The 27822-nt window shown below is 34.4% G+C and overlaps 1 protein-coding gene across 3 annotated transcripts in view; it reads left to right on the forward strand.

The window, feature by feature from the left end:
- Positions 1–27822, forward strand: part of FAF1 (Fas associated factor 1) — a 514999-nt gene that overhangs the window by 289381 nt on the left and 197796 nt on the right. For all 3 annotated transcript variants that reach the window (XM_032429321.1, XM_032429322.1, XM_032429323.1), the window contains one exon: positions 17478–17564. In XM_032429321.1, coding sequence (XP_032285212.1) covers positions 17478–17564 — 87 coding nt within the window. The remainder of the gene's footprint in view (positions 1–17477; positions 17565–27822) is intronic.

Below are 27822 nucleotides of genomic sequence, written 5' to 3' on the forward strand. Positions count from 1 at the left end.
ATTTATTAAAATAGGGAGGACTGGGTATGAGAATAGTTTAATTTTGGATATGTTACATTTTTCATTGTTAAATATCTGCATAGAGAAGCAAGTATATCAATTGGGCAAATACTTAGGTGTCATTTTTCGCTATAAAGTGGAAATAAGGCCATCTAATAGGGATACTGAGGGATATGTTCCATGTATAAAGCATTTGGCATTTAATAGTTGAATAAAGGAATGAATGGTGTTGAAATTCAGAACTACAGCCTTTTTTTAAAAGGAACTGGTTTCCCTTCCCTCAGTAATTTTGTTGCCACATTTAGCAGTTATAAAACAATGTACTTTGTGTTGATGATCATATTTGGTAGATAAAGGATCTGGCATAGGAAAATATATATTTTAAAAAGCAACTAGTTTTACTTTATCAGATTGTCCATTTCTTGCCTTCTTCCTTGTGTTTTTAGTCCTAAAAATGGTGTTTTGTGAAATGTATAAGATAGAGGAAAAAAGGATTCCCTATAGTACCATGGTCAAACACTAATGAACTTGCCCTCAGATATATGCTTGACATTGTCTGACCCATGAGTTAAATAAAAAATGACAGTTGTGGTTTCAGTAGTGTACAGTTGCCTGCTTACTCAGTCCCTATACACGTGCCTATGAGGCTAATGCTATTTGTACTTATGAGAGATTGGGGATATTCCTGATGCAGTTTTTAGATTTTGTATTGTGGGGTATCTTAAGGGTGGCACAGGTGGAGTTAAACCTGCCTGGAGCAGGGGAAGGGCCTGACATCAAGTGTTAATTTTGAATGTGTAGTGGTTATATCAAATAGTCAAACACAAATTATTTTCCTTTTGTAGTTTACATATCTGGCCTAGATATGCTTCACAATTCATACTTTTCTATACTTAGTAATATGAAATAAAATGAAGAAATTATTATGCACACTAAGGTTGACATTTTAAAGTGTAACAATAATTTTTCCATTATAGTGTTAGTTACTATTTTTTAAGTTACTCAGAAAGTACATAAATAATATTTTCATTGTAAATGGCTCAGGAACTCAGAAGCCTTAAAAAATAAAAATTGACAGCCCCTCTTTGTGAGTGGTATGGATTTCTTTAAGATAGCTACCCAGAAAGGGAATGACAGGGTTGAAGGATACATTAATTTTATTTTAATAGATATTGCCACATTTACCCCTTCAAAAAAGCTTTACTTTTTACTTCACCCACCAGCTATTTGAGCATGCATATTACACCAACAATGGATTATGTCAATATTTTTAGTTGTTTCCCCTTTGAAAGGTGTGAATGGTATTTTTTTTTAAGATTTTTAAAATTTATTCATTTGAGAGAGATACAGAGAGAGAGCATAAGCAGGGGGAGAGGCAGAGGGAGAGGGAGAAGCAGACTCCCCACTGAGCTGGGAGCCCAACATGGGGCTCAATCCCAGGACCTGGAGATCATGACCTGAGCCGAAGGCAGACACTTAACCATCTGAGCCACCCAGGTGCCCCGTGAGTGGTATGGTATTTTTTTAATTTGCATTTTCTTAATTACTAGTGAAATTAAGGATTTTAAAGTGTGTATTGGTTTATCTTGATGGTATTATAGTTTCCAAACCAAGTTACTTTGGTATTTACTGAATTACAAAGTGATTAGTTCATGTGCACATAGTAATGGTTGAAGTGGAACGATGCTGAAACACTTGATTCATGTTGTTTTACTATAGACTAAGTATATATTGTAGTGTATAATTTATTGCCTTTTCATGTATATCACAGTGGGAATAAAATATAGAGAGGCACTTATTATCATCATCGTTATTATTATTATGTGATCTTGGTTAAGTTACATATCCTCTCTGTGCCTCAGATGTCTCATCTATGGATGAATGGATAAAGAAAATATGATTTATACACACAGTGGAATACTATTCAGCCTTAAAAAAGGAAATCTTGCCATTTGCAACAACATGGATGAAGCTAGAAGACATTATGCTAAGCGAAATAGACACAGAAGGACAAATACTACGTGATATCACTTATATGAGTAATCTAAAATAATCAAATTCATAGAAGCTGGAAGTAGAATGGTGGTTGCCAGATGTCGGGGGGGGGGAAGGAGGAAATAGAAAAGTATTAGTGAAAGGGTACAAAGTTTCAGTTATATGAGATGAGTAAGTCATAGAGATGTACTGCAAAGCATAGTGGCTATAGTTAATAGTACTGTATTGTATACTTAAAACTTTGCTTAAAGGGTAGACATTCAGTGTTCTTATCACCAAATAATAGTAATAATAATGATGAGAATAAATAAAGAGGTTAGAAGGAAACTTTTGGAGGTGAGGGATAGGTTTATGGCTTAGACTGGTGATGGTTTCACAGGTGTATACTTACCTCCAGTTCATCAAGTTGTTTGCATTAAATATGTACAGCTTTTTGTATTTTAATCATACCTCAATAAGTTTTTAAAAGATTTTTATTTATTTATTTATTTATTTATTTATTTATTTATTTATTTATTAGAAGGTGGGAGAGCAGGAGGAGCAGAGGGGGAGGGACAGGGAGAAAGAATCTGAAGCAGACTCCACACTGAGCACAGACCCTGACACAGGGTTCAATCCCCCAACCGCAAGATCTTGGACTAAGCTGAAACTAAGAGTTGGACGCTTCACCAGCTGAGCCGCACAGGTGCCCCTAAAGTCGTTTTTAAAAAAAGAAAATTTATGAAAATTGTTAATATCTGTAAAAGTGCTTAGAATAGTGCTTGGCCATAGTAAGTGCTATTTGAATGCTAAATTAATCAAATTAATAAATTTATTGCATATTGAGTAAATGCAGTTCTTTAACCCACTAGGATCTCAGCATTTTAAAAAAAACTTCATGATACAAAAATGAACTGCAGCTCAACTGTTAATGTGTAAAGCTCACATCTTGAATATGTGCTGTATAGGTAGTTGCCAGGGCAATTATTAAATTGAAAAGACTATCTAAAATTTTCTCTATTTTATGAAATGAGTTGGGTGCAAAAGTATTAGTTTTATTTTTCAAATATTCTGTATGACTGACTTCAGAAACTAAGACTTTTATTTGGAGCAATGAGTAGTGTGATATGGTAGGAAAAAACCCACAGATTTTTGAAGTTGGAAAGAATAGGGTTCAAATCCAGCTCTAGCACATAATAAAGCCCTTTCTGTACCCACAGGATTGATGTGAAAATGAACTGTAGTAACATATGCCAAGTGTGTAGACCAGTGCCTTGGCACTCAATAAATGGTAGCTGCAGTTGTTTATAACGGTCTCTTCTCTGTGCGCTCCTAATACTTTGTTGATATCTTTATCATAATAATCATCACATTGAACCATGAATATTTGTTTCTGGGTGTAACCATCACAGGGCTATGACTTCCTTGAAGGCAAGAATATTGTGTCTTTTTCTACCTTTGTATCTGTCCTGCAGAGGTTGTAAATTGGCCAACTGCAAGTTTGGCTATCAGTTTTGGTCCGAGAGTGTTTTAAATTTGAACTGGTTGCCAACATTTAAAAGTTGGGAGGCTTCACATTTAACAAACAAAACAAACCAGGATTCCTGGCTTCTGGCTTCTCTCAAAGAATGAGAAAATTCTGGCAACATCGAACCCCAGATTTTTCATAGCAGCAATCAGCTGTTCTGGAGTAGCAGCCACCTCATTGGATGAAGTATGCTCTCCTGTTTGCCATAGTCCCTAGCACCCCAGTATTGCTTCCTCAAAACTAAATCTAAATGCCATTTGCCTGTCACATTTCACTCATTTATATTCCTGTCTGGCTGCTCTGGGGACACCTGGATTTGAGAAAGCTGCTGTTGTGACTTTCAGAGACTAGGACTTTGGAAGTGCTTAAGAAATCTTTGTTGAATGGATGAATGAAAGAACCATAAACATATACAGGTATAGAAAGTTTACCAGATTTACTTTTAAATGCACAAAGTGTTCAGGGTCTAGCTGTGCTTTAGCAACAGCTATTCCCATCATCTTTTTCAATTTAGAAGGTGTGGTAGTGTTGGGGTGTCAGAGAATGATGCTCTGAAATAACTGGCTTTCATTGGATGTGATTGCCAGGCTGCCACAATTTTCAAGAATATATATCCTCAAATTTATTAAGTACTGGCATAATGCAGTGAAACATGACAAAAAATAAAATATGATCAAATGCACTTGCCTTTTATTTTGGAATGCATGACAATATCTATTCACTTGAGCAAAAATGTACAAACAACACCCAACTGTGTTTGAAGACAGGTATCTTTGATCAGAATCTCTGAAATATCCCTTTGAGTTTAGCTATTAGTATAATAAACTTTATTAATTTGTACCTGACAGTAATTTGGGATTTATGATTATTTAGTCTAGTTGAACTAATGCATGACCCAACCTGTGAAGGAAGAGTTAGCCAAGTAAGTGAACTGTGTGGGTAATATTTCTTTGGTAAGGGATGTAAAGAGGGGGGGCAGTAATAATCTAATGAAAAAAAACAGACTTTTCTAGTTTTAGTTTTGGGAGAAGTATCATGGTACGGTGAAAAAGAGAAAGTGCCTCAGATTCCCATACATTTCCTTTTGAATCCTGTTTATGCTACTTCTTTGGAGAGTTTGAATCCTCAGTTGCTTTTTCTGTTAAAAAAAAAAAAGAATAAAAGCTGCGTTGAACTTGATAGGAAAAATTAGAGAGTATATACGTGTATCTAAAACACCTGACGGTACCTTTGCATTTCATATTTCAATGCCTGGAACATTCTTTCTGGGATAAGTACCTTCTCATTCAGGATTCAACTCATCTAAAGTAGAGAATGACTGTAGGAGTCTAGTATCACCCTTCATAGAACTTAACTAATCTGAAATTATCTTGTTTATATTTTTACTTATTTCTTTTCTGTCTCCTTCCTTACTGCCCCCCCCACCTGCCATATACATACTATAGAATGATTTAAACTCCATGAAGGCAGAGACTTTGTCTCTTAGTCACTACTACAAAATAGTAGCTTCCTCATTGAAGACACTCAGTAGATATTTTTTGACTGGCTGGACAGCTATGAATGCTCATGAATTATTAGCAGTCAATGAATGTATTTGTTAAACTTAGAACAGGTTTATCTATTGTTTATAAAATCCAGTGAGAAATTCTCCTAGTACTTTGTTAGCAGTATATTATGTGCTTTCTTTAAAAGTATTTTTTAATGTCACCCTAATTTTTAGCATTAATAAAAAGATGATCAGCTTTTTTAAAGGAGGAGAAATGTTTTATATTTCATTCTTAACTCTCTTCTCTGGTCCCTTCTGCATTTTTTTTTCATTCATTCATTCATTCATTCATTTTATTTACCTTTTAAAAAAATCCTATAACAAGTATATTATAGCCATTCTCACATATTTTCTTATAACCAGATGCACTTCCTCAAGGGAGTACAGAGGTCTGCATTTTGTTCACCCAGCACTTTCTTTGCTGTATTGTAATCACTGAAGTGATAGATGCTCAGTAATAACTTATTGAATCAATATGGAACTGAGTATGAGACTGGTAGTGGTTATAGCATCTATTATATCTGTCTATTTCCAGCTCTGCTCCTATGAATGCTTTAGGAACCTTGGCCCAAAAAGAAGGCATTAATTTTGAATTACCACTCTCTTAAATGAAAAACTGCCAGATGTGCAGTTAACATCATTTGTTGTAGTAACATCTAAATCATTGTAATTATTCCCAGGTAACCATTTTGTGAGCGAGGGAAGGAAGGAAGAAAGGAAGGAATTGATGAATAATTAGACCTACATAATATGGCAGCTATGTAAATCAAGCTTATATTTTTTCCTAAAGAATATTTGACTATCTTGGATGTTTAAGGATTATAATATAGCCCATATTGCTTTTTTTAAGTAAGGTATTATTTATGTGTATTCTGTTACTGTTCCTTCAATTTCAGAATACTAAAGCAGTTAGTTCCTATTGGTACTTATTAGGCTACTTTAACATTGTTAAAAACAATAAAAGTATATGTGTGAAAAATTAATTTAGCACAATATTTCTATCTTTATGTCTCAAGGACTATAAAGAAGTAAGAATGAGATAAAGTATGTAAGTATATAGTTTTATCAGTAGTATGTTTTTATGTTCACAGTGTTCTCTACTTAAGTAATCTTAATATACTGTAATATAGGGTAGGTACTATTCACATGTGGCAATTTAAATTTAAATTTATTATAATTAAATAAAGTTAAAAATTACGTTCCTTAATCAACTACACTAGCTAGCTGTGTTCTAAATGCTCAGTGGTCACATGGGACTAGTGGCCACCCTATTGGACAGCACAGATAAAGAACATTTCTATCTTCATAGAAAATTCTGTTAGCACTGGTAGACCATCATACACACAACTCCTTACCCTTTATTTTGCCACATTGTACATTAGATTGTTTTGTTTATAATTTGAAAATGAAGTTTAGTATTTTCTAGAAATACTACCTTGCTAATTTCTTGAAATCTTTTCCCCAAAATCATTGTTTTATCAACTATATATTTAAATCAGCATGTTCTTTTTTTCCTTTGTTTTTCTATTTATTAAGATAGTCAACACCTGACATTTTCACTATTATTTAAAACTCTTGAGTTCTGTGATGAATACAGTTGAAGTAATGCCTCTAGGTATTATTAACTTGTAAGACAACATAGCATATGACAGTGTCTCCATGCACCTCATATACAATGAAAAAAATACTTATTAAATGGTGATTTTTCCCCCTTTATCTTATTAAGTAAATTATATGGTCCTTTTATATGGAAGCCTCCATAGTTAGAGATGTAAAACAGCAATTTCTTGGTTCTATAGCATGACATAGTTCAGAGCTGAGATTAGAGAAACCCCGTAGAGTTGTTAATACTTGAGGGCATCCCCAACTAGAAAAGTATGTGAATTTAGGCATGGGAGGAAGGAAGGATCTGCTTTAAATTTAGTGTAGGGTCACTGAATCTTAATGATAGATTAAACAAGGGAGGTAGAATAATGAATAGGGGTATGCAGTGTGTAGCACTAATACCAGAAGTCCATGGTTTGTGGCGGTTTTTTAATGTCCTTTCCCATATGGTTTTGAATAGAGTAGGTTATGGCAGGGATGAGCTAAGGAATAGCTTTGTTAATGAATAAATAGGAGTAATTTTTTTTAATGGGAGACTTCAGACAATTTATTTAGAATGCCTGCTTATTTAATGAATCATGATTTTAAAAAAAAAACATTTTCTGATCTTAATACATTAAGATCAGAATACATTGGCTAGGGTATTCCTGTTATTTTCTTTATAAAATAGCTATATTTACATTTCAGAGCCAGCCCTAACAGTGAAATCCTTGGGTTGGGATTGTAACTGCCTTAATTAAAACCCAGTTGTGTGGAGCTTCTGAGCATTGGCAGCATTAGTCCTTAGTTAGGGTTTGGTGTGTAGTATTAGACTTTAATTCATAGTGTCAATTCACTTTGATAAGTTTTAATTAAATTGTCATTTGGAACAAGTTTCCTACTCTACCTCATTCACCTAAAATTAACAAGGTATGTGATTATGTTGCCCATCCTCTTATTACAATTTTGCCCTTAGTCAAGGCTGCTACTTTCCTTAAGATATCCTCCCTGCCCTCCCACCCACATATCTCTTGGAGAGAGTAATACTGAAAACTGATCTTGGAAAGTAGCAAGTTAGAATCAGAAAACCTAACTGGACGCACTTCTAAATATCATTCAGTGCTGCTGTTTGGAGATTACTTAATATTTCCGAAAGGAGAGGTTAAATAGGTTGTCTCTGGTGCCTTGGTTAAGCAGAGTGAAGGGAAATGTAACTCTCCTGACTCCAGGGCCCCAAATGCAAACACTGGCCTAGTGTTCCCAAACTTTCTCCTTGATGTGGATGACTTGAATGGTTTATTTTCACTTGATGAGCCACACCCCCAGGCCACTTTAGTATTCATGGCAGACCCCAACACTAAGTCCCTTTGTTGTCTTTGTTTTTTGCATTTTTTTGTTAACAAGAAAAGATAAAATTATAAGAGACCTGATTATAGACTGAGCTTCCATTGCTGATGGTTCCCACCACTTTTTTCAGCATCTCAGAGAAAGGCAAAGGCCTGGATGGGCAACAGAAAGCAGCAAAGCAAACATAAACATCATGTCTAAGCATCAGTGTGGTGCTACCAGAATGGGTAAAGGATACACAGTCTTTATCAAAATATAAAGATGGGTCTTTGCCCAAAACAGTAGGATTGGCGGCATTTTAAAAAATTTGAAGTTTCCTCTAGAAGCAATGGTCTTTTCTTTGAAAAAAAAATTTTTGAGAGGAAAGAAGAAATGGATTAAGAACTTAAAATCTGCATTATCATCCTGACCTAGACTAACTGAATGACATTTGGGCAAGTAGTTTAATTTCTGTGTGTGTGTGTGTGTGTGTGTGTGTGTGTATAAAATTTAAAAGAAAATGCAATTCTACGATAAAACAAATTGGTAGGCTAGATTAACGTCATTGCCCCACAATTTTACATTAGAACTTGTAGAGATTGTAAGTAAAAACAAATTCTTCACCAGAATTTCACTTGTCCAAATCAAAAGCATTGTCCAAATCAAAAGAGGGGTTGGCAAGAGGGCCCAACTATTGAAAGAAGGAAAACTAGAATAATAAGGTAGGGCATAATTTATTGTAAATTGGCAAAGTAGAAGAAGCAGACCTATAGTGTGAATGTCTTCAAATTCTTTTATTCTAGGCAGAACTCTTACATTAGCATGGGGTGGTAACTCAGAAGGCTTTGGGCAAAAGCTTATAAGAGAAAGAGCCTTTGCTACCTCTCACTTTATAGTTTATTTATTATTAACTGTTCTTTTGCCTTGATTTATTTTCCTTGAAAATTTTTTATCTTGCTATTTCTTTCCCAGCTGTGTGTGACACCAGGAACTGCCCTCATACTGTGAAGGCCACATTCAACTGTTGAAACAATAACAAGTTGCTATTTGATCTGGCAGTTGTCCTTCCTCTATAGTGCTTAAAAGTACAAAATCTACAGCCTGTAACTTGCTCTTCATTACCTGTTGCAGCACAACAGGTGTGAATAGGCTCTCTGGGTCTCATGACAGAGCTTTTTATTTGTAGTTGGTTACTCTTACTTGTTACCACTTAACGCCCACCATTTAGAGTAAGTATAAATGGTCTCATAGAAAATTCTTACACATTGCATTTATAAAAGTGTCAGGTGGGAAAGAATTTTAAAGATATTAAAGAAATTTAAAGATTTATTACAACCCTTTATTTTACAGAAGAGGAAATTCAGGCTAAGAGAAGATTATGTCATAGTCCAGAAAGAATCTAGACTTTAGAATCTCCGAGAATTAAATTAAATCCTAATTTAATTAAGTAGTCACTGTAGGTAAATTATTTTATTGTCTCTGAGCCTCAATTTCTCATTTGTTAAATGAAGACAATAATATATGTAAAAGGTTGTTGTGAAGATGATATGTTAACATAAAACCTAGTCCTGGTTTGTAAAAGATACTCAGTAAATGTTCAGTTGCTTCTCTTTCCATCCCCTTTACTTTGTTCAGGGTTATTTATAATTAGTAGCACAGCTGAAAATGAAAACAAGGTTGTTCTGACTCGAAGGGCATGTCTTTACCTTGAATAAAAATAAAGCAAAACAAAATTCCTATTACAGAAGTAATAGAAACTTAGAAAAGATAAAAAGAAAATAAAAATGAGTCATAATTCCATGATACAGAGGGAACAAATTTTATCTTGTGTATTTTTTTTCTGTGCATACACATAATACACATACACATATGTAATATATATAATATATTGCATATATTATATGCAATATATTGTGTATATGTGTATACACGTATGTATATGTGTATATACGTATGTAACTTAATAACAAGCAGAAATGTACATAATTTTGTAACCTGGTTTTTCTTTAATATGTAACAACTTTTAATGTTAGTAAATATTCTTCTGTATCAAGGTCAGCAAACTTTTTCTGTAAAGGACTAAATAATAAATATTTTAGGCTTTGCAGGCCATATAGCCTCTGTTGCATCTGCTCAACTCTGCCATCATAGTAGTTCAGAAGCAGCCACAGACGTTATTATATAAACAAGTGGAAGTGGTAGTGTTCCAACACAACTTCATTTACAAACACAGAAGACTGAATTTGGCCTCGGGGCTGTACTTTGCTGACCCTGGTTCTACATCATCATTTTAATGGATGTATGATATTTTGTTTATTTATTTATTTATACTATTATTGGATATTAAGAATTGTGCCAATTTTGTATATGTCTGATGATATACAAGGTGCAATGAATGTCCTTATAGTTAAATATTGGGTTTTACACATACGATTATATCCTTAAGATTAACTTATATACTACTTCTGACATTATATTAAATTGTCTACTAAAATTCAGACTTAAAAATCAAAACATTTCTTACATACAGGTATTTCTGGATTTATATAATCAATCTTTGAAGTAATACATAAAATTGAACTTTATAAAATGGTTAAGTTAAAGTAAAACTCCTAAAAATGTTCTTATCATTGTGCAATTATTTCTAGGATTGACTTTTGACTTAATTGTGGAAGGAATTATAAATTGATTGATTTACTTTATTTTAAAAGGGGTAATTTTAAGAGCATTTTTTGAGTGACTGATATATTCATTGCAGGCATTAAAAAACATATCTATTAGACCATTAAATAGTTTGAAAAACTTTGCTCTCTTACTGTTTCCATAAAGAATAGAGAGGAGATATTGCCCTCTAGGATAAGGTCTCGACTGACTGATATGAGGTTAACCTCTTGCTATTTTTCCTTTGGGTCTTGTTTCTCTAGCCTAAGAGAGTGACAAAAAACAAACAAAACTGTTTAGCTTTTCATTTGCTTCAAACATGGTTCTCTGATGTTTAGGAACATTTCTTCAATTCAGCTGATGTATAGAGGTGTTTTCCAAATTTACTTATTTATTTATTATTTATTTATGATGACCAATATATCACTTATTGTGGATTTGCAATTTTACTGTGTTGTCCAAATATATATTATAGCCAGAAAGCAATCACACTTAAGCTTAAGGCAGAAAAACAGAAGAATAACACAGATTTTCAATGATGAAGATTATTATTTCTCAATTATTTCAGTGCTATAAAGTCTGTAGTAAAGAGGTAGTGGGGTGTCTCATTAATTTCTTAAACTAACAATGATCACTTTATCATTCAAATAAAATTATAGCATGTCTAAAATTTCTGTAACAAATCATTATTAATCATATTTATTCTCAGAAAGGATTGTCTACATTAGGCACAAACTCAAAGAACTTTAGAATGAATATTCTAGAGAGGCATGGTTATCTGGGAAAGCCCGTGATTCACACATCCTCAAACAGTGCTTCTTAAACTTTGGCTTAGTAAGAATTACTTAGAGGGCTTGTTAAAATACAGATTGCTAGTCCCCAGAGTTTCCAACACACTAGGTCTGGGATGGGTCCCCCAAATTTTCATTTCTAGTTTTCGGGTGATGTTAGTACTTTTCTCCAGGTACCACACTTTGAGAACCACTGTTGTAGAAAAATAATTGTTCTATTTATTGTTGTTGTTTATGGTTTCAACTTCTGCAACTTCATAGTTTCTCGAAATCTTTTTTTTCCAGAAAGCTCTTAAAATTTAGCATCTTTACTATTTGTGAAATATACTCAGCCTTGCTCATCTATAAACATTTTCTTAGCACTGTAGGAATTCTCTTTTAAAATCCAGGCTTAACCTTTAGCTAAAGATATGAATTTATTTTAATTTATGATCATTAGTTCAGTCACTTTAAATATGATCTATCTATTTTATATCATTTTCACCCACACCAACCTTTTAGGATAGGCAATTATGAATATAACCATGTTTCTAATGAAAGTGTTGAATCTTATCCATGGTAGTTTTTCAGGATGGATAAAATCCATTTCCAAGTATATGCATTCAAATGTGTTTCCATATTTGATTAGCTTTATTGTCATCATTCGCAGTAATGCCAATTGTCAAACTTCTTTACTGACAAGTAAGAGGTAGAATAAGTTTTTTAAGTATGGTATACAAAGCAAAACTTAGTTACAGTTGTTGGAATGAAGAATTCAGTTAGAGCCAAAAGATGTTTTAAAGAGCAGAATACAGTCAGTTCAAAGCCTGATTGAAAGCAACTTCAATTTTATAGTTTTCTTCAAACAACATCTTCATTGTTTTCTGGAAAGATGGTATTTGAGAAAAAGAAATGTCTCGAGTTACTGTTTTTATGAGGAGAGAATTGCTGAGTCTTTTAAATGGTTAATGAGAAGAAGTAATAGTTAAACACTTGGAGCATTGATTTCTGATTTGAATTCTCCAACACAGGCCAGCCCTGAGGGAAGGGGGAAAAAAGCTTGCTAATTAACATTTGATTACTGATGCCACCTTCTCATTCCCCTTGCACCATCCGGTTTCAAGTGTTTTTGTTCAGGAAGGATTTTTAGGAGGGTTTTAACTTGCATCTTAGTAAAACAAATCCATCTGCAACTGCAGTGAGTATATAATGTGTTAAAAAAGAAGAAAAAGAAAAGTCCTTAGATATAAAGTATGTGTTCAAAACCCAGTCTGGATCAGGAATGATTGGTTTCTTAACTATAAGCCTTTCAGAGCACCAAAGATTGCTAGGAAACTGGAAGGAAGCCTAGTCTGTATGCCTTATTTTGATTTAAACACCCACACACAAATACTTATTTGTTCAGTGCAGTTACTATTTAGCAAACTCCTAACCAGAGCATCATTTGGTAGTGTGAAGTACTTGGAGTTCAGAGTTTGATATAATTAAAATTTGGATAAGTTCAGGTTCTAGTAGGACCAAAGGCCTTTTTCTTCTGATTGATAAGAGAATGAGATAGATGTCCGTTTCAGGGTGCTTTTTGGTAAGGGTTGTAATTTGCCATAGTATTCTTAATACAGAGAAATTAGGAACTAGAATACTCATAAATTTATAGCTGTTCTAATCCCATGGAAATTAAGTATTTTGTTTCTTTTTTTGCTATATTAAAATGTTTGATACATGAAGAATCCTGAGCCAGATTTCAAAATTTTAAAGATGTTGACATAAATTAATGGAACTTTACAACTGTATCACTTAGCTAGTAGTATTGTGGCAAAACCATAGCCTCACTGATAACATTTGGTTGATGGAATAGTTATTTGGGAAACCAACATGACTGGCTTTACTTTTAAATGAGATTTCATAAGAGGAAACTGTTATTTAGCCTTTTAAAAAATGTAGACTTTTTAGTGTAATAAAAAACAAAAGCTAAGACTTTTCTCATCTAAGAAAAAAATTCACCTAGATGCTTATTATAAATCTGTTATTCTTACATGAAATTATTTGCAGTTTTCCTTTTGGATGATTGTATTAACTCTTTACTATTTTTCTTCCATGTTCATTTTAAACTTTCCCACATTACTTCCTTCGCTTACATAAAGAATGCTCTTCTTTTCCTTTTCCTAGAATTAACTCCAATATTGTCATAAAATTTTAGAATTTTGAAAATCAGAAGTGATCTTGTTTTATTCTCTTCTAATATTGAGTAAACTAAGTCTCAGAGAGGTTTCACCAACTTGCCCACAATAATAGCTGGGCAAAATTAGGACTAGAAATCTAGTTCTCTCCTCTCATTATGCCATAATACCTCAAACCTTGTGCCTTTTCTACTATCAGAATCTGCTTTCTCTTTAAATGACATTTAAAATTCCCTGAAATGTTTTTCAGTAGTTTGATCAACATTTAGCACACAAGGAATGATTTTATTAAGGCTGACAAGTTTTAACTAAGTTTTTTATATTTCAGTTTGAATAGCTACAAACAACTCATTCGAGGCTAATCTGAGCCTCAAAATTTAGCCTTTAGTAGAGTAACTTCATAAGAATTTTTTTCTAAGAAATTCTGATAAAATTTAACTAAAAAATAAAATAATTTGAAAATTTATGGAACTCAGAAGAAAACTTTGTGGGAGATGAAGATCTTAATATAATTTTATATTGAGCAGGTCAAAATAAAAATGATCTTTTCCCCAGTGCTGTATTTATCACTGAAAATGCACATGAGTTTGAAGTTAAAGAGCATTGCTTAGCTTTATATATTAATTATAGTATAATAAATAGATGTTTATTATGAAAAGCAAATCAGTACTGTATTAATTCTGTACTATTTCAAGTTAATCTAATTTTTTCTTAGTCACAAACAATTATCTGAGGCAATGGGAAGAAATGAAACTATCCTTTTAGGAAATCTAGAAAACAAACTCTGAAAAGTCTGTTGTCAATGTAGAATACTTGATCCATATACAGTATACTTTGCAACATAACTTTAATGTTCAGCTGGTAATCAAAGCATTTATTAAATTTCTTCAGAACTAATTGAAACATTTGCATAGTTTAGCAGCCTGAAATCTCATAGATTTAGAGCTTAATGCATAACCAGAATTGAAAAGATTATGAAGGTTCAGCATGTTACTGAGCCAATGCTGATCAAAGAAAATGTGTAAGACAAAAAGGCCCTTAGGAAATGTTACCCTGTGAAGTGCCACTTGTCCTTAACTGGAATTTAACACAAATCTCTAAAGATGAAACTCCATCAGAAGTAGCACAATAATGGCAGCTGGGCATGCCAGCTACAACATCCCAGCCTGTATGTGTGTTCTTTCTGCCTCTCTCAAGTGCTGTCAAATCTCTCAAATCAGTCAATCTCTCAGTTTCTCTCTCTTCTTCCCTGTCCCCTTTCCCTCTTCCCTTTAGTCCTACCTTTCTCCCCCCAGCCTCTCACTCTTCTTCCTCTGTTTCTCCATCCTTCTTCCCTTTCTAAGAGAACTCTGTTCTTCATATGATTCATGATGACCTTAAATTCATCTGCATCATTTTATACACAGCTGTATTTTGTTACTCAGGTTTCCTAGAATACTAATTTTTTAAAAGAATCATTTTTACTTTTGTGTACATTTGGGATTTTTTCCTTCTCTGCAAGATTGTGACGTAAATTTTTAATTAAGTAAAACCGTCATTGAAGATAATGGAATTTGAATATCTCCATTAGTAAAACCATCACTCATTTTGTGCTTTTGCTCTCGTTATCACTTATCTTTCTTTCATATAATGGTAAAATCTGCCTATGGTTACAACATTGATAAAATAGGAAATTATTTTTGAAAGACTGGTTTGTTTTCACTTAAATTGTTGTTTAGTGATTGCGGTTTAACACATGATTCTTTTCGCTTAATCTCAGAAACTCTGTCAATTTAGTTTTTCATTGGAACAATCAAACATTAGCCTAATATGCTTTCCCTAATATGCTTTACGTTGTACTGTCTCAGCCAAGTTCTGTCCGCATTAACCAGTTTATTCTATGACAAGTTGCTTAACAGATGTCATTCTGGGAAGAACAATGAAGCCAAATACTTGTGCAATGGCTAACATTACTCTAACTTTGATCACTTTTGTTCAGCACATCAGTCTGGCATTGTGCTTTATACCAACATAACACTATAGCCAGAACATGCTTTTCAGGCTTAGAATAGCAAAGGAATGTTATTCAATTCAGTGCAGTTACAGATGAGTTAATGGAAGAAGAAAAATACTGTTTATTTCATAATACCATATTGTTGTGTTTTGGAATTAAGGTGGAATTTAAAGAATCCCACTCCAGAGTTATTTGTTTATATACTCAACCCATAGTATTTGTGTATACTCTTCAATGCTGGGGTAGGCTTGCTACCTTTCCAACAGATGTAAATATTTGTCTTGTCTTTCTCCTCCCCTCCCCCCCCAATAGCTGAGGAAACTTGGTGTATCTAGACAACATAATTCAAAAATAACTTTAAGAAAGGAATTTTTTGTGTTGAGGCCTAAAGTCTCCTCTTAATGCCTTTTCTGTCCTTTCCCTTTCTTTTATTAATATAATGCTTTGGGTTTATGAAACACCCTGTTCCTTAAGAGCACTAATGTTTAAGCATGACAAAATAGTCTTGGCTAGTGGAAGTGGTCAGAAGTTTGCCCAGTTGCATTTGGTTAAATTGTTGTGTTGATAATAACTAATGAAAATTTCCAAACTTCATGCAGCTGGCCATAAACAAAATACTGCATGGTAGACTGGCCATTGCTAAGAACCTCTGAAGAAAAGCTGTTTGTTTGAATTGAGTGGGGATCAAGCCATGCCCCCAAGCTCCTCAGTTCTTAGTCTTTTTTCACAGGTGTACATTAGAGATAAAAATAGATTGAGTTCCGAGTTTTGTTTTCTTTTTCTTTTCCCCAGTGAGTATATATCTCTATTTCACTGGAAGGATAACTTAGATGTGTTTATGTATAATAAACAGTAATGTGATACAAGATGCTGTAATTGGATAATGTGATACTTTAGGCTTCTGCATTTTTTTTAAAACATGAATGAATACTGCTTGTTTTCCATATCGAAGTGGCATCATAGAACAGATTATGTGCAACATTTCAATACTAGCTTTACTTGTTACAGTCAGGTATTCCTGTAACTAACTTGAAGAGTTAGTTAAGGTGGGTGATCTCTCCATTCTTAGGACTTGTTATTTTTTTAAATTTGTACATTCAGAATGAAATAGAATTTCTGTGTCCTATTTAGAAGTAAAGCTAAAGACAGATACCACACCTCTTAATTACTGGGTAACATAGAGTTTAACCTTCCAACACTTTATTTGGAGAAATTACTTACCTCCTGTCCTTTTAAAATGAAAGGTACAATGTTGCATGTTGAGAAAAGTAGTTTTTCATCTTTAACAGTATTTAAAAGTATCATTACCCTATTTTCAGGAGGAGCCTAAATAATATGTTAACAGATGACTTTCAGTTAATAAATACTCTGTTGAAGTAGTTTTTAATTTGGGGTGATATCAAAGAAATAATCTGTGCTGCTTTATTAAGTTTTTATATCTTTGAAACTTCCACCAAACAATAAAGATATTCAGGTTTTTCCTCCTGCCCTGTCCAAAAAATAAAACACAACAACCAAAAACTACATAGAAACTTGAAGTATATCTTTTGTTTATTGCACATCATGAGTCATTTAAAGATTTAATACATTAATAACATTTATAATTATAGTCCATCATAGATGAACTGTGTACCTAAAGTTTCCTGACTGAAAAGAAACTTGAAGTCATCCAGGAATATAAAAACAATCGGCAGAGGGAGATGTTTATTGAACCTTTATTTCCCCTAGTCTTCATTGAGAATCTGCTTTTAAATTTGATTTAGAATTTTTTACAAAATTTTTCTGACTTTTGTTTTCCTAGTTTCAAATTTTTGTTTCAAATCCAGGAAAGGAAATACAATGAATATCGCATAAGTGGCAATGATCATAAGTCATGTGGAAACCTTATTTTAATTGTGCTGTCTTTTTCTTTGTATAGGTAAAGAGAAATGTGTATGACCTTACTAGTATCCCTGTTCGCCATCAATTATGGGAGGGCTGGCCAACTTCTGCCACAGATGACTCGGTAAGTGACAGTTGAGTTATCAGTTTTTTATTCTCTTCTCTCTTTTGCCACTTTCAGTCTAATTGGTTGTGATAATAAGCAGAATCAAATGCTTTGAATGTTCCATTGAAAGAACCTTATAAATCAAATAATGTGAAAATAAGGAGTTGTGATAATTTGAGTTCACTTGCAGAACAGATATCATAAACCAAGTATATCAACATTCTTTTGGTAATGTTATAGTATCAATATCAGGAATTTGATGCTGCTTGATTTAATTTTTTCCTTAATGAAAAGAATATATTTAGACGTTCCTAATGAAATATCCCAAGCACAATTTTTTCCCTAAATTACAGTTGTCTCAAAATCAACCTAATCATTATATTTAATTTTAAAACTACATTTCCCATAGTAGGTTGATACTTTTTTAAAATGTTAATTTTTACAGTAATATTAATGGCCCTTTATTCTTAAAATACCCATAATTTTCACTGCCATAAAAAGCTAGAGGAAAAGATTTAGTCTGTCATTTTTACCTGTTGTTATTATCTATTTACAATGATTATCCTATTGTCAATTTTGAAACCTTTCCTGTCTCTGCCCTGTTTGCAGTGATTATTCTTTTCTCAGAAAGTAAATTTTATCATCTAAGGGGGCCAGCTGAAATTACATTTTGGCCACTTTTACCCATAATCTTGTTCTAACCAGATACCCTTTAAAAAAAAAAAAAAAAGAAAGAAAGAAAGAAAAAGAAGAAAAGGTAAAAAATGAGAATGTTTCAAGAATTTTGAAGTTAAGTCCAATGTTTGTAATGAATAGGGCTAAAAAGAAATTGAGACTTTGTAAACATCTTTTAATAATAAATACCCAAATGATTATAGCTAGGAAGCAAATTACCTTTTTTTATTTTCTGGTAAATACTGTGTTTCTATATGGATAATAATTATTCCTTCTCTCTCAACACCACCATCATACATTTTGTGGAAGATAGAAACATTTTTAAACAATTTATGTAGATGCTATCTGAGTCTAAATTATTTCACAATTTAAACACCATGCTTTTGGAAAATGCTTTGTAGGTTTTAGAACTTTAAAAATAATCAGAAAATAGAGGAACTTTTTTTTTTAAGTGGAAAAACTTGTTTACATATAGTCATATTTATTTCTAAGCAACTGATCTTAATGTTGATATAGTAAATCATTAGAATTATTGACTGGTTATCCATGGCTAACGGGTAGGGATGTGGTTGTTGTTTTTACTTTGGAATTTTTTTTTCCCTATTGGATAAAATTTGACACATTTGACAGAAAATGTGCTACATTTATTTTTACAAAAATAAGAGTAATGTTCATAAGTGATAGCTTTCTGTTTACCTGGAGAGACATGGAGAAAACAGAAATGTTCTTAGCATTGTCTAATAATCTGTTACAAGAAATAATAACATTAATAGAAGAAAATAATTAAGATCTGACCATGTCACTTAAATTCTCTGAGCTTCAGTTACCTCACTAATTTGCAGTATTGTTATGAGGAGGATTAGTGATAATACATGTATTGTACCCAGCTCACAGTAGACACTCAATAAATGAGTCACTATTATAATTAATATTAACATATAATATTAACTCAGAAAAGTATCACATGCAAGAATTGACTGGGTTATATAAATGAAATGGTGTTTGAGATTTGCTTCAAAATAACTTGTGGGGTTGGGAGTGTGAGTAGAGATACAGGTAAATCCAAGTGAGCCACATATTGATCATTGTTGAAGCTGGATGATGTGTATATTCAGTTTATTACACTGTTTTCTCAAATTTTGTATATATTTGAAATTTTCTATAATACAAAGTTTAAAGCAAAAATAATTTTAAGAACATAAGGTGATATAGTCCAGAAATGTGGGACTTCACAGGGTTTGAAAAGCCAACTGCTCTGAGACCCCATACTTGAAGACACCAGACTGAAATAGGCTTTACAGATTCAAGTTCCAAGAGTGATAGGCAAATTTAGTGAAGAATTCAGTGATAAATTCTTCTGTAGGCTCATGCCCTATACATTTTAGGTGTTAAAAAATTAAACTGAGTTGACACAGTCTTTTATGAGGCCCATGTTTTAATGATTGTTATAACATTTAATTTTTTACCAAAGAGTTCTAATGCAATTTCATTCCCTATAGGAGAATATGGAAAGCAGCTTAAACTCACCATATTCAAGACTGTAATACTACCTGGTGTTGTATCTAAGTCACAGCTAACACAAGAGGGAATCTCTATTAAGAGACTTGATTCTTTTTGCCTCATTATTCATATTTGCACCTTGTCCCAGAACCTGTGAAGTGATGCCTGCCCACACCTCCCCAGAGCAAATGTTGCCACATTGGCAGGATGTTGCCTTGAGCTGCATGATTTGATACAACAAAGATGTTTAGGGCCCGCTGCTTTTAACTGGTGCCATAGCAGATCCACTAGCTCCAGTACTTAGGTTTTGGCAAAAATGGCTTATAACTGTAGTCTTCTAAGGAGATCCCAGCCAAAGAAATGTCATGAAACCTTTCTTTCATTAGGATTATAAAAACTCATAAAGCTGGTGCTTGTAATCTATATTGTTGCAGGCGATGGTGTTTTTTTACTTGTTTAAATCACTAAGTGGAGGCATCTGCTACAAAACAAGATCGTCCTCACAGCTTAGGGCATGAATTGGGTACAGCTGAGAAATGTCAGCTGTGTAAACAGCCTGAAATGTGTTACCAACAAAAATATAATTAATTTCTTTCCAAGACAGTGTACCATAACTTAATACTTAGAATGGTTTAACTTTCAGAGAAAGCACCTGAACATTTTCTTCCCAGTGCCAGAGTAGAGGATTGATTATAAAGGTCATTAAAAGTGAGGTTAGTTTGCACTTTTCCTGCTCAATTGCGGATATTTGTGTGGCTTTGAATATATAGTAACTCACCAGTGGCTTCTGTGAATTTATGGAAACATCTTAGATCAAGAAGTTAATGGATTTGAGATGATGCAAGTATTCTAAAATTAGATCGTGGTGAGAGTGCACAACTCTGTAAATTTACTAAAAATCACTGTATTGAGCACTTAAAAATGAGTAAATTTTATGGCATGTAAATTATACCTCAAAAGCTATTTTTTAAAATGTTAATGGAGAGAACTAGATTAAAATACTTTTTTCATTTACATTTTTATGTTGCATGAGAAATTTTTTGCAATAACACAGGAGGTGTTTTCTTTAGCGTACTTCTCATTAACCTTTGACTTAGCAAACGGGACAAAGAAATAGACTTCTTATAATTAGATTCTTGTATAATCTTGAGTCTCTTACCAACCTGATAGACTACACTCTTTTGACATTTTCAGTGCTACTCAGTGAAGTCAACAATCATTTAAAACATTGTTGTCCCGTCTCCCTTCAGAGTTAAAATATTTTCTTTGCTTGTAGTTGTACTCTAATGGGGTATGGGATACTGTATGAATTGTCAATAACTCTTTCAGTTCCTTTTGCGCTCTTTCACCAGGGAAATAGGTATCTAAAGCTGCACCAGTAGGGGAATGTTTTCATGCTGTGACAGTTCAGCTGTGAGAACAAGGAGTTGCAAGTAGACGAAATCTCATTTTACACTTTAACAAGGAAGCTCTTGGTTTCCAGAGAGTAGAAATAATTTTAACACTCTGAATTATGTCTGGACACCTTATTTATTGTAATGCAGACAATTTGTATATATGTAGTTTTTAAAATTCCAAGTTTTAATAATGCTTATATAAAGGAAGAAAAAATCCTTCCATTTTTTTATTAAAAATTTTTTTACAGTTTAATGTATTCTAATAGCAAACTTACAGGAACAGCACAGAAGAGAGACAATAGTAAAAACATGTACTTGCATGTAGGACAACTCAGAAAAGTATAGTTAATGGATGGAATACACTGTATGATAAAAATGCTACAAACATCATTTAGTTGCCATCAATAAGAAATTTACTTGTTTTTAAAAAATCCAAATGCTGGCATTGTGCAGAAAAATTTAGCAGTTTTATTTATAATTGTTATAAAGTTGAACTGCTGAAACTTGTTCACTGAAATATTTTGACTTGTATTAATGCTTTACGTCCCTGCATTTATATTAAAAATTCACACACAAATGAAAATGGAAAAACTGCCAATACCTGATTTGTGTCCTCTGTTTTTCCACTTTCAACCATATACTTAGATATCTGTTGACCCCATGGAAAAAAACATATCTAACATTCAGAACTACCAATAACAGGAAGAAGAGAAAAAAAAATTTTTTTTAAAGAATGAAATGTTTTCCGTCATAGTGTGTTCTTAAGCACATTCTCCTCATGTGCGGTGTGCTAGCTGGATGTCTTTTGGCATAATTGTTATACATTTGGCATGGATAGCACACATGTTGGTTTCTGCAAAAAGGCCTACCAGATAGGCCTCCCTTGCCTCCTGCAAAGCACCAGTATCTGCACTCTGGAAGCACAAATCTGTTTTGAAGTCCTGGGTAATTTCCTGCACCAGCTGCTGGAAAGGAAGTTTACGAATCAGAAGATCAGCAGTCTTCTGATAACGTCTAATTTCACACAGTGCCACAATACCAGGCCTGTGACGATTAGATTTCTTCACCCTTCAAGTAGAGGGTGCACTCTTGCTAGCGGCTTTTGTATCCAGTTGCTTCCTCAGTGCTTTATCACCAGTAGATTTGCAGTCCACTTTGTAGGGGCCATGGAATAGACACCTCCTTACTTACTCCCCTTCTCCTTCAGCTAGAGCTGGGTGAGCTAGAGGTGGTGCAGCAGTGGCTGCAAACACAATTTAATCCTTCAGGTTTAATCCTTTTTTATTGTGTACCTTATTTTTTCTTTTGAGTTTACTAATGGGCTTCTATGGTTCCATCATTGGCTAAAGGAATGTTAACTCAGAATTTAAGAAAATAGGAATTTTATTTTATTTTTTAAAGATTTATTTGAGAGAGAGAGAGAGCAAGCGAGCAGGGAGAGGGGCAGAGGGAGAGGGAGAGAGAATCTTTAAGCAGACTCCCTACTGAGCATGGAGCCCAATGCAGGGCTCAGTCCCAGGACCTTGAGAACATGACCTGAGCTGAAATCAAGGGCCGGACCCTCAACCAACTGAGCCACCCAGGTGCCTCTTGAGAAATTAGGAATTTTAGAATCAGTTCTTTAGGCACGTGTTAGGAATCAGAAAGCTGCTTATTAAATATTTTCACGTTGAAAAGGAGATCATTTATAGGCAGAATCATTACACAATGGTTTTTCTATAAAATAAAAACAAAACAAAAACCACACACACACACCCCCTCCTTCCTTTTTGTAATTTTAAATAAAAAGAATTTGTGAATGTTAGGTATGTTATCTACTTTGATCCTTCTGTGGGAGCAAAACATTTTCTTCTGTAACTTCTCCCTGATGCATTGGGTTTGGCAGGTGTCAAATTATGGACATTCCCTTGCCACTGGATGCCTGCCCTCCACTTTAGAGGAGCTGCTGTCTGAATAGACTCTCACAATTACCACATACTTACTACACTCTAGTTACCTGCTAAGTAAACTCATAAGCTTCCACTATAGTCATTCCATCCATTGTTGCAAGGTTAACATTTCTGAAGTGCATAATGAATCACATTCAGCCTTGCTTACGTAATATCTTCAATGGCAACCCAATACTTGCTGATTTATGTACAGATTTTTATTGCTGGCACTCAAAACCCTTCATTCTTTGCTCTGAAATTTCTCTTCTAGGTTTATTTTCCCATATAGGCCCAGAATAAATGCTCAGTAAATATTTCTCAATGATTGAATATGATAACATATATATCTCAGCTTTAGCTAAATACTCATTTTTGCTGTTCCTGAAATATACATGATACTCTCTCCTACTCTGAGTCAGTTAATCATACTATTCCTTCTGCCTAGAATACCTAGAGCAATAATTTCCTTCCTCCAAGACTTTTCTTTTTTTTTCTTTTATTATGTTATGTTAATCACCATACATTACATCATTAGTTTTGATGTAGTGTTCCATGATTCATTGTTTGCGTGTAACACCCAGTGCTCCATTCAATACGTGCTCTCTTTAATACCCATCACCAGGCTAACCCATCCCCCCACTCCCCTTCCCTCTAGAACCCTCAGTTTGTTTCTCAGAGTCCATAGTTTCTCATGGTTCGTTTCCACCTCCAGTTTCACCCCTTCATTTTTCCCTTCCTACTATCTTCTTTTTTATAACATATAATGTATTATTTGTTTCAGAGGTACAAGTCTGTGATTCAACAGTCTTACACAATTCACAGCTCTCACCATATCACATACCCTCCCCAATGTCTATCACCCAGCCACCCCATCCCCTCCACCCCCCACCACTCCAGCAACCCTGTTTGTTTCCTGAGATTAAGAATGCCTCATATCAGTGAGATCATATGATACATGTCTTTCTCTGATTGACTGATTTCGCTTAGCATAATACCCTCTAGTTCCATCCATGTCGTTGCAAATGTCAAGATTTCATTCCTTTTGATGGCTGCATAATATTCCATTGTATATATATCCCACATCTTCTTTATCCATTCATCTGTTGATGTACATCTTGGCTCTTTCCATAGTTTGGCTATTGTGGACATTGTTGCTATAAACATCGGGGTGCACATACCCCTTTGGATCCCTACATTTGTATCTTTGGGGTAAATACCCAGTAGTGCAATTGCTGGGTCGTAGGGTAGCTCTATTTTCAACTTTTGAGGAACCTCCATACTGTTTTCCAGAGTGGTTGCGCCTGCTTGCATTCCCACCCACAGTGTAGGAGGGTTCCCCTTTCTCCGCATCCCCGCCAACATCTGTCATTTCCTGACTTGTTAATTTTAGCCATTCTGACTGGTGTGCGGTATCTCATTGAGGTTTTGATTTGGATTTCCCGGATGCCGAGCAATGTTGAGCACTTTTTCATGTGTCTGTTGGCCATTTGGATGTATTCTTTGGAAAATGTCTGTTCATGTCTCCTGCCCATTTCTTGATTGGATTATTTGTTCTTTGGGTGTTGAGTTTGATCAGTTCTTTATAGATTTTGGATACTAGCCCTTTATCTGATATGTCATTTGCAAATATCTTCTCCCATTCTGTCGGTTGTCTTTTGGTTTTGTTGACTGTTTCCTTTGCTGTGCAAAAGCTTTTTATCTTGATGAAGGCCCAATAGTTCATTTTGCCCTTGCTTCCCTTGCCTTTGGTGATGTTTCTAGGAAGAAGTTGCTGCGGCTGAGGTCAAAGTGGTTGCTGCCTGTGTTCTCCTTTAGGATTTTGATGGACTCCTGTCTCACATTTAGGTCTTTCAACCATTTTGAGTCTATTTTTGTGTGTGCAATAAGGAAATGGTCCAGTTTCATTCTTCTGCATGTGGCTGTCCAATTTTCCCAACACCATTTGTTGAAGAGACTGTCTTTTTTCCATTGGACATTCTTTCCTGCTTTGTCGAAGATTAGTTGACTATAGAGTTGAGGGTCCATTTCTGGGCCCTCTATTCTGTTCCACTGATCTGTGTGTCTGTTTTTGTGCCAGTACCATACTGTCTTGATGATTACAGCTTTGTGATAGAAAAGACCCCGAATAGCCAGAGGAATGTTGAAAAAGAAAAGCAAAGCTGGTGGCATCACAATTCCGGACTTCAACCTCCAAGACTTTTCTTTAAGAAACTTTGCCTATATGCCTCTTCCCATGCCACCTTCCCCAGTCCTCTTAGAAATAAGTTTATATTTCTGTTCTGTTTTTAAAAAAGATTTATTTATTTATTTGAGAGAGAGAGCACGCATGAATGTGAGAGAGGGACAGAGGGAGAGAACCTCCAAGCAAACTCCCTGCCAAGCACAGAGCCTGACAACCCATGAGATCATGACCTGAGCAGAAACCAAGAGTCGGATGCTTAACCGACTGAGCCACCCAGGTGCCCCTCTGTTCTTCTACTTAAATTATTTTAACTTTCCCTTATTTGGTTCTTTCCTTCCTTTATTCCTCTCACCTGGCTCTATTACTTACCATCTGAACAACCACAAACAATTAACCTCTATGGGTGTCAGTCTATAAGTGTAGAACACAGATAATTACTCCTAGAGGTATTATGAAGACTGAAAGAGTCAGTAGTTATAAATACAGTTACTCCTAAGTTTATTTTGAAGATCAAAGTAGTCAATACAAGGTAATGTCTAACATAGTTAACCTTTGGCTGTTACTGTTTTTCATCCATCTATCTGTTTGTTCACTTGACATTTGTAGAACAATTCTTATAGGCCAGTAAACATGCTGGCCCTGAAAGTTGCAAGAAGAAGGTCCCGTTCTTCAGGTCCATTCCTCAGGGATTGCAAAATATAGTGTGAGACAGATGTATAAGCAATGACAGTTGAAGTTTATGTAAATGCAGAAGGATCATTGAAGAGGGAGCAGCCAGTTTTGCTGACAGATGGGGGTAGTGAAAAAATGACTTCCCAGAGAAAGGGTTATTTGATTGTATTTCAATTTGTATTCTTATGTTCCTCTCTTTTGTAAATTCTAAAAATTGAGAGTAAGAACGGTCTTCCTCATCTTTGTATGCTCTATAAGAGTCAAACGTAGAGTACATTCACTCATTAGAATTGTTCAGAGCTCCATTAAGTTGACATCTATGACAATAAACAACAGTGAATTTATATTTTTATAGTAAATTGATAAACTGAGAATCGGGTTTATTTTCTTTCTAATAAAAATTAAATTATCAAAATTCAGTGTTTCTTTAGTGGCAAGAAGAATAACATAGTTGGGGTTGGGGGGCAGGGCGACACCAAGCTGTTTTGTACCACTGTGTGATGTGTGTGTGTCAGAGCAGGGCAGTCCAAGTTCATCGAATCGCAGTATTGCTCTTATTTGGGTAGGTTACTTACAGTATGAATTTCGGTTTCGTCATCTGCAGAATGAGGATGCTATTGACACCCTTGGAAGTCTATTGTGAAGATTAAATGGATTAAGGTAACAGGTTGAAACATGAAATTGCCACTTTTTAAGAATGAGATAATTGAATATTAACAATTTCATATGGTTTTACCGAATAGGTAAAGCACATAATATGCAGGGTTTGGCAATTATAACTGTCAGCCCAAATCCCACTCAACATCTATTTTTGTAAATAATGTTTTATTGGAACACAGTCACACCCATTTGTATATGTATTGTATACAGCTTCTTTTACACTATAACTGACGGCAGGGGTGTGTGGTTACAACAAAATCACATGCCCACAAAGCCTAAAATATCTACTGTTTGGACCTTTACAGAAAAAGTTTGCCAACCCCTCGTGTAATGTCTGGCATTTAGTAGGCATTCAACAAACATTACCTCCTTTTCCCTTGAGTAAGCACCTTCTTTATATCACATACACATGCAGAATCAGAAACATTCTTTGGGTAGCTTCGGGGCCATTTTATGCTATTTAAATTACTCTGTTGGCCTGTCCTAGGTCAGACAAATTTAGGCAATCTTTGAATGTCTTCACTGGCTCTTTCTTTATTTGGCAAGGTTATAGATAATGTTGCTTTTGATGGTAGTGAGACTCTGTAGCTTCAGAGCATACATCCTTGTCAACATATAGAGTCTTTTACAAATAACACAGGCAAAGACTAAACAGCCAGAAAGAACAGCTTTGAAAGCAGAAGAAAGTTTGATTTTTAAAAGGAGTGAAAAGTTGTGAAATGGACTATACCCTGAACAGAGAGAGTGAGAAATTTGGGAGGGTGGATGAAACATTCAAGGGACATATTTACTCAGTAAATATGAGGGCAAACACATGGAAGCGAGACATCCCCCAACAGGAAATTTACAAGCACTATAATCAGATGCTGTGAATCTTGATTTCAGTTTATTAAAATCCCAAACCTGTAGACCACTGCTTCTGGTAACTGCTATGAAAATGTTCTTCCTTCTATAAACAACTAGAAGACTGGATAAAATATGTGATATATAACTATTTTCAGATACTAGACAACAGGTAGTGCAGGACTCTGAAGAAGGAAACAAATGAGCCCTATGGTGGTCTTACATTCTTACATCTCCAATCCTGGAGGCAATTTCTGGATCCCAGAGTAGGGAGAAGAAACCAAAGCAGAACCTGCTATTTTATTGAGTTTGAAGAGACAGAGTGTTTAGGGAAGTCAAGGCAGCTAGACTTTTTGCAAGGTAGAGTACTAGCAGAGGAAAAACCTCTAGAAATCTACATAGTGTCCCACATGGCGTTT

Source organism: Phoca vitulina, unplaced genomic scaffold (assembly GCF_004348235.1).
Source record: "Phoca vitulina isolate PV1807 unplaced genomic scaffold, GSC_HSeal_1.0 scaffold2, whole genome shotgun sequence".
Lineage (NCBI taxonomy): Eukaryota > Metazoa > Chordata > Mammalia > Carnivora > Phocidae > Phoca > Phoca vitulina.